The 8,331-nt window shown below is 40.7% G+C and overlaps 1 protein-coding gene across 1 annotated transcript in view; it reads right to left on the bottom strand.

Moving 5' to 3' along the window:
• Window positions 1–632: 632 nt before the first annotated feature.
• svilb (supervillin b) overlaps window positions 633–8,331 on the bottom strand; it is an 86,770-nt gene continuing 79,071 nt past the window's right edge. Inside the window, exons 39-40 of the mRNA XM_061979001.1 lie at window positions 7,806–7,961; window positions 633–1,019 (exon numbers count right to left, since the gene is read on the bottom strand). Coding sequence (XP_061834985.1) covers window positions 933–1,019; window positions 7,806–7,961 — 243 coding nt within the window. The 3' untranslated portion in view covers window positions 633–932. The remainder of the gene's footprint in view (window positions 1,020–7,805; window positions 7,962–8,331) is intronic.

The raw sequence follows: 8,331 nt of genomic DNA, 5'->3' as shown, positions 1-8,331 counted from the left end.
ATTCATGGTAAAGTTACATTGTTTAATGCATCCAGCGGGGCATCACAACAAAATTAGGCATAATAATGTGTTAATTCCACGACTGTATATATCGGTATCGGTTGATATCGGGATCGGTAATTAAGAGTTGGACAATATCGGCAAAAAAGCCATTATCGGACATCTCTATACTTTATATTATGGAAAACAACCTCAGGCGGTTAAAAGTGAATTAAAGTGCTTTAATGTATGAAGCAGTAGACACAACAGCACTCACTTTGGATTCTCTCGTCATTTTTTTATCCCAAAGAAAGTCTTTGAAAATACACACTAGAATGTCCTTGTATAAACTGTACACAAAAAGCAAACAAACAAAAAAAAAGGCACTATACAGATTCACCAAGCCTTTAAATTACAACGTCGCCACCAAACGACATAATTTTGCTCAAACGGGGTTCATTTGCACGCACGTGGACACGTACACACAAGCCCAGCATGGATGTCACTCTGACACCAAGCGCCCCACAAGTTATCTCACGACTCTGAGGCGTGAGCGTTCACAGGAAACTCCCAATAGACCACGTTGATGGTCTCAAGGGGAGTTGCGCACAAGTCTTGTAACGGTCACACTGTCATCCGCTATATATTGTCCGGTCAGCATGTATGCACTTATGAAAATACTTCTTATGCAAGCTTTCCTTTGGCATTCACAAGTGTATTGTACTGCCTCCAACAGTAACAGTGTGTTTAAAAATGTTGGCAATAACATTTAACAAGTCCAAGTCGCAGACTCGAGTCCCCGTCTCTGGTCTCAAGACCAACATGTCGGGATGTCCTGACACCGGACCAGGAAGTAGCACATCTCCAGTCTTCATGTAAACATTCTGTTTCAGTGACGCCATCACTCAAAAGTCTTTTTGTGCTCTTCTGCTTCCGTCTTCAATCAAACGTGCTTAAAACAGTCCTTTGACTTTCTTTAAGTTGACCTGTTTCCACCCTGGTAGACGTTCGTACTCCTCTCTCTTCATCTCCAAAGCTTCCTGCAAGGGACGTAAACACACAACTCAAATGAGCAAAAAGCACACAGCAACGCGAAAGCAATCATCAGCTACAAACAAATTCAATTTCCTCAAAAAACAATGTACACTATATTGCCAAAAGTATTTGGCCACCTGTCTTTACTCACATAAGAACTTGAAGTGCCATCCCATTGAATTGTCCAAAATGTTTTGGTATCCTGGAGCATTCAAAGTTCCTTTCACTGGACCTAAGGGGCCAAGCCCAACTCCTGAAAAACCAACCCCACACCATAATTCCTCCTCCACCAAATTTCACACTCAGCACAACGCAGTCCGAAATGTAGCGTTCTCCTAGCAACCTCCAAACCCAGACTGGTCCATCAGATTGCCAGATGGGAAAAGCGTGATTCATCAGTCCAGAGAAGGGGTCTCCACCGCTCTAGAGTCCAGTGGCGACGTGCTTTACACCACTGCATCCCACGCATTGCATTGGACTTGGTGATCTATGACTTAGATCAGGCCTGGGCAATTATTTTGACTCAGGGGCCAAAATTAGAGAAAAAAAATGTGTCTGGGGGCCGGTATATCTGATTTTTAGGAACACTAATACAACATTGATTGAATGCTAAAAACGTTATGACAGACCGCCTTAAAAAACTAATGGCATTTTAAATGGGTTTTTTTTTAACTGTATGAGCAACCTACAATGTACAGAATGTGGCATTTAGAATATTAACTATGAAGGTTAAAACACTGAATATTGACAACATATGAACGTCACACCCCCTCTCCATCCACATATTTTACAATCAAGCGAAACGCAACAAAAATGCAACAAGCACCGCGAAATATGAACACGAAGGCTTCCAGTTAAATTCCGCATTGAGTTTAGAATTTTAGTCCTGACATTCCATGCGTTGCATGGTGGGCATACTTGCCAACCTTGAGACCTCCGATTTCGGTAGGTGGAGGCGTGGGGGGCGTGGTTGGGGTGGGGCGGGGGCGTGGCTAAGAGGGGAGGAGTATATTTACAGCTAGAATTCACCAAGTCAAGTATTTCATATATATATATATATATATATATATATATATATATAAGAAATACTTGACTTTCAGTGAATTCTAGCTATATATATATATATATATATTTATTTTATTATATATATATATATATATATATATATATACACACTCATCTACTCATTGTTGAGTTAAGGGTTGAATTGTCCATCCTTGTTCTATTCTCTGTCACTATTTTTCTAACCATGCTGAACAAACACCCTTTCGCAGGTACCCAGAAAGGTTTCGAGTACCACCAAAAAAACTGAATCTCTGAAGACAGTATAAAAATCTGTGTTAAAGGTGTACAAATACTGTTTGTATAATAAGCATGTTATTGTTTACAAATGAGGGTCAAGAGTTCAATACTAAAAAAAAAAAAAGAATGTGGCTTAAGTACAGTTTTTTAATTGAGCTGCTGCATTTTATGGTTGGGTTGTTAATTTCTTTTGAGTAACTTCTACATTTCTAAAAGGGGAGGAATGTAATAGAGTGATCTGTGTTTGTCTGTTGCCATCTCCTGGTGAATGTTGGCTATAGCGTACTGGGGTTACTTTTTGGTTGGCCAACGATTTACGTGGTGTTGCGCACCTGACGTCAAGTGTGTGAGTCTGTTCTGAAGTCTACAGTAAAGAGACGTACTTCATCACCTCGCCTGGTTATTGCCTCCAACTCAAAATATTACAACAACATTGCTGTTTACGGCAGACGAACTGCTTTACGGTAGAATAAAACATGACTGCTGTTGTTGTGTGTTGTTACCGCGCTGGGAGGACATTAATGAAACGGCCTAACAATAAACCCACATAAGAAACCAAGAACTCGCCCTCCATCATTCTACAGTTATAACGTGTTTGGGCAGGCACGCTGTTTATATTGTGGGTTAGCGGACGTGAATACAGGCTGTTGACACGTCACTCAGGTCCGCATGGAGCTGGAGGGGGCGTGGCTTCCAGCTCCGCCTGAATTTCGGGAGAAAATTTGTCCCGGTAGGTTTTCGGGAGAGGCGCTGAATTTCGGGAGTCTCCCGGAAAATCCGGGGGGGTTGGCAAGTATGATGGTGGGGGCCCTCAGTACATCACTAACTTGTTATGCCCCTACTTTTCAGGTGCGCAGCCTCCAGTCTTCAGGCCAGGGTCTTCTAAAGATCCCGAAAACTCGTTTTACAACCCGTGGAGACCTGGCATTCCAGGCTATAGCTCCCAGACTCTGGAACAATTTGCACCAGTCCATCTGTGATCTTGACTGTGTTGAAACTTTCATTTGAAAACTTCTCTTTTTAGTAAAGCTTTAAGTTAATGCACCTTTTAACTATCATTTTTAATCCACTTTGTATCCTTTTTATGATGTTGCCCCTGTTGTTTTAAATGTAATTGTTGTTTTACTTCACCTATGATTTGTACAGCGCTTTGTGATTGTATATATATGTAAACAACATTTACCTACTTACTAAAAAAAATCCCTGCTGTGACGTAGATTTAATATACTAACTAATTAGATTACCATAATAACTAATTAGGTTACCATAGTAACTAGTATATCATGCAAAAGCGCAGATTCTAACCATTGAAATACTTTGTATAGTTGAAGACTTACGGTCATTAGAAAACATCACCGCACATCATAATGGCAGCTACACTTTCCATCTTATAGATCTAAAAAAATTGATTTGGGAATGTCCGGCGGGCCAGATTGAAAAGCTTAACGGGCCGCATGTGGCCCCCAGGCCTTGATTTGCCCAGGTCTGGCTTAGATGCTGCTGCTCGGCCATGGAAACCCATTCCATGAAGCTCTCTGCGTACTGTACGTGGGCTAATTGGAATGTCACATGAAGTTTGGAGCTCTGAAGCAACTGACTGTGCAGAAAGTCTTTGCACTATGCACTTCAGCATCCGCTGACCCCTCTCTGTCAGTTTACGTGGCCTACCACTTGGTGGCTGAGTTGCTGTTGTTCCCAAACTCTTGACTTTTCTTACAATAAAGTTGACTTTGGAATATTTAGGAGCGAGGAAATTTCACGACCGGATTTGTTGCACAGGTCGCATTCTATGACAGTTCCATGCTGGAAATAACTGAAAGCGGCCCATTCTTTCACAAATGTTTGTAGAAACAGTCTCCATGCCTAAGTGCTAGATTTTATACACCGGGCCATGTGATTAGGACACCTGATTCTCATCATTTGGATGGGTGGCCGAATACTTTTGGCAATATAGTGTATCTCCAAAAAGGAGTGTTTTCCTGGTTGTTTTTAATAAAAAAAAAAAAAAAAAGAAAAATATTTAGGTTTATGAAATAATTGTTAGCATTGTAACATTAGTTGTTATACATATTAAACAGATGGAATTAGGGGAAATGTTTGTAAAACAGGGAAAATATACCCCAATACAACAAATGGTTATATTCATTGTCAGTATAAAAAGGTCAGTTACAGTAGTATATGGTGTGTTTAAATACTGTTGGAATTATGAATTATGAAGAAAAGACTGGACTACAGTGCGTACATGAATAATATGAATTTAAAAAAAACAACACTTTTTATATTACAGTATATAGTACATATGTTGATGTAATGTAATAGGGTATTGTTACACAAAGGCCTCAATGGAACAGTTTCAAAAGTAACACAAGTACAAGTTGTTATTAATTTCAGTGTGTGGAAAAAATGTGACATGCATTTAAAAATGTTTGACATATTTAGATGGAATTTTCATGCATAACTTCATAGAGTGCAGTGATGGTGAACACAAGATGCATTCAGTCATGAGAAAGGTAATAGTGAAGAAGAGTGACACAAGAGTGTAGTGCAATAGTATAAAGCAGTGATTCTCAAACTGTGGTGCGTGTACCACCATTGGTACGCGGGCTCCATATAGTGGTATGCCAAAGATGTGAGTATAGTGTTTTACTTTACCATATTCAAACACAGTGTTACTGTTCAAACTATGTGTAATGCTACAGTGGCCAAAAATATTAAATATACTTGTTAAATAAAACCTCTGCCTTGTTTTTAATGATAACTTAGGCCTACTACACTACTCTATATTACTGTTGGTCAATATGGTGGTATTTGGAGAGCTAAGCGTTTTCTGAGGTGGTACTTATTGGAAAAAAATTTGAGAACCACTGGTATAAAGTATGTATAATCCCAGGGTGCATCTCCTCAATCATTTCGTAAATGTTATCAGGTAATCGTGCACAAAAAACGCGCCCACCCTCCACCAACAACTGAAGAATCAGCGAGGAGAAAGACAATCATATCTTATCTTACCTTACCTCAATCCACCTACCACTTGGTCTGCAAAGTGAGAGTTGAAGGACGTTAGGATGGATGTTGAATGACATGACACAATGTAGAGGAATTATTGGTAAGTGCTTACAATACTATAATTAAGTTGAATGGCAAAGTGCAGCTGGGATAGGCTCCAGCCCCCCCACAACCCCGAGAGGGAAGAGCGGTAGAAAATGGATGGATTTTGATGATGATATGGTGTTTGCTGCCAAAAAGTAGAGAATTAACACTAGTCTATACCTTTTGATAGGGTTGACCTGATACACCTTTTTAAATGGTGATACATTACTGATATTGGTGTGATATGTGTGTTCTTGTCTCTTATAATGATTGTGAATGATAGAAAAAAAATAAAAAATAAAATGTGCAGTTCCCCTTTAAGGTCAAAATGCAGTATGTTGAATAATGCGGTCTTGATAAGACTTCTCCACTACCAATACAATACCAATATTGGAGCCGTTGAGTAATGATATTGATCCAATAAGATATCAGCGCAAATCATACATACTTTTGAAAATGTTGTTGTGTGGAATGTTAGAAAATGCTTGACCAAGTGAAACTAGTCAATCAAAAATGAATGATAGGAATGAAAAACACTAACCTATTTATTATTAACTGTTTAGAAGTGTGGAGGTAATAGATTTCTTTGGTGACATGAATGGTGCGGATACTTTGTATGTGTTATTAAAGGCCTACTGAAACCCACTACTACCGACCACCCAGTCTGATAGTTTATATATCAATGATGAAATCTTAACATTGCAACACATGCCAATACGGCCGGGTTAGCTTACTAAAGTGCAATCGGTATGATGACGTCAGCGCGTGACGTCACGGATTGTAGAGGACATTTTGGGACAGCATGGTGGCCAGCTATTAAGTCGTCTGTTTTCATCGCAAAATTCCACAGTATTCTGGACATCTGTGTTGGTGAATCTTTTGCAATTTGTTCAATGAACAATGGAGACAGCAAAGAAGAAAGCTGTAGGTGGGAAGCGGTGTATTGCGGCCGACTGCAGCAACACAAACACAGCCGGTGTTTCATTGTTTACATTCCCGAAAGATGACAGTCAAGCTTTACCATTGGCCTGTGGAGAACTGGGACAACAGAGACTCTTACCAGGAGGACTTTGAGTTGGATAGCAGACACGGTACCGTGAGTACGCATGCAGCTGCGGCTTCCAAACATTTGATCGCTTGCCCGTACGTGCGTGCCGCTATGTGCATGTCACGTACGTAACTTTGGGGACTTTGGGGAAATATATGTGCTGTATGAACTTTGGGGAGGTGAACGGTACTTTGGGCTGTGGGATTGAGTGTGTTGTGCAGGTGTTTCAGTTGTATTGGCGGGTTATATGGACGGGAGGGGGGAGGTGTTTGTTATGCGGGATTAATTTGTGGCATATTAAATATAAGCCTGGTTGTGTTGTGGCTAATAGAGTATATATATGTCTTGTGTTTATGTACTGTTTTAGTCATTCCCAGCTGAATATCAGGTCCCACCCGCCTCTCACAGCATCTTCCCTATCTGAATCGCCCCCACTGCCCTCTAGTCCTTCACTCTTACTTTCCTCATCCACGAATCTTTCATCGTCGCTTTCTCGGTCCGAATCGCTCTCGCTGCTGGTGGCCATGATTGTAAAACAATGTGCGGATGTGAGGAGCTCCACAACCGGTGACGTCACGCAACTCGTCTGCTACTTCCGGTACAGGCAAGGCTTTTTAATCAGCGACCAAAAGTTGCGAACTTTATCGTTGATGTTCTCTACTAAATCCTTTCAGCAAAAATATGGCAATATCGCAAAATGATCAAGTATGACACATAGAATGGACCTGCTATCCCCGTTTAAATAAGAAAATCGCATTTCAGTAGGCCTTTAATATGCAACTATAATTATTCGATACTTGTTTATATTGACAAATGTGCTATTTCAGACGTCAATATTGTTCAATCAACTTATGTGTAGCTTGTGTGCTATTGTGTGCTTAGCTTTTGTGTAGCTGCTACTGCTAGTTTCTAGTAGCTTGCAGCCTACCATATTTACCTTTTGTAAATGACTTGACTAAATAGTACAGTACAAGAAAAGGCCAACCTTGTGTGCTTATTGAAAGATTGGATAACTGGCTGTCCAGTTTTGAACAAGTAAACACACTGCAGAACTGCTTGTATTGGAGCAGCCAACATCATCCGACTTGTTTTTTTTTGCTGATATTGGACTGATATCTGATATCAATCACAGATGGGAACACCCCTACCTTTTAATAAGCATTATTTTAAAGAACGTCCTTGGGAACTATTAAAATAAAAGACCTGCGGGTGGTCTAGTCCAGTGCAGTTCTGTTCTAGCCCCGCCCTCAAGGTACCCTATTATTGTTCATGGGGACCCAAAAAGTGTTACTTATTTTGGTACCCTTCACAACTTCACTGTACTAAATGAAACTGGTAAGTGACAAATGACCTCAAAGTCCTGGTCAGACAAGTAGATCTCCAGCCGGAGCGGGTCCACGCCCTCCGGGAGCGGCCGGGCCTGCATCTGGGCCAGAGGGAAGGTGTTCTGATTAAGACGGGCCAACACGTCCTCCACCAGGATGATCTGGTTGCACACCTCTGCCTCCTGCAGCGCACAGGAACAACACCACGACAACACAACATGAGCTCTTTTTTTGGTTGGCCGACTTCATGAGAGCTCAGTTCAGCATGCGGCAAAGGCTCTCTTGCTTTTGGTTTATTCGTAGCTCTCTCTAAGCAAAAAGTTAATACCGCAATTGGATTGAGGCGCTCTATTTCTGCTTTGTCTAGAAAATTTTAACAGCTTTAGCTGTAGGCAACCACCTGATTTAGTGGTTTTAACAGTGGTGTGCCGTCAGGGCCAGCAAGGCCTTCTCTGCTGGCCTAACATAACCAGAAATCATCATCATAATTAAAGATAAAAGTAATTTTCAATTTAAATCCCCTAAATATCTACAAGTATTCATATTGTCTTC

Source organism: Nerophis lumbriciformis, linkage group LG19 (genome assembly GCF_033978685.3).
Source record: "Nerophis lumbriciformis linkage group LG19, RoL_Nlum_v2.1, whole genome shotgun sequence".
NCBI lineage: Eukaryota > Metazoa > Chordata > Actinopteri > Syngnathiformes > Syngnathidae > Nerophis > Nerophis lumbriciformis.
The sequence above is the reverse complement of the archived record's forward strand: the minus strand, read 5'-3'. Positions and strand labels throughout refer to the sequence as shown.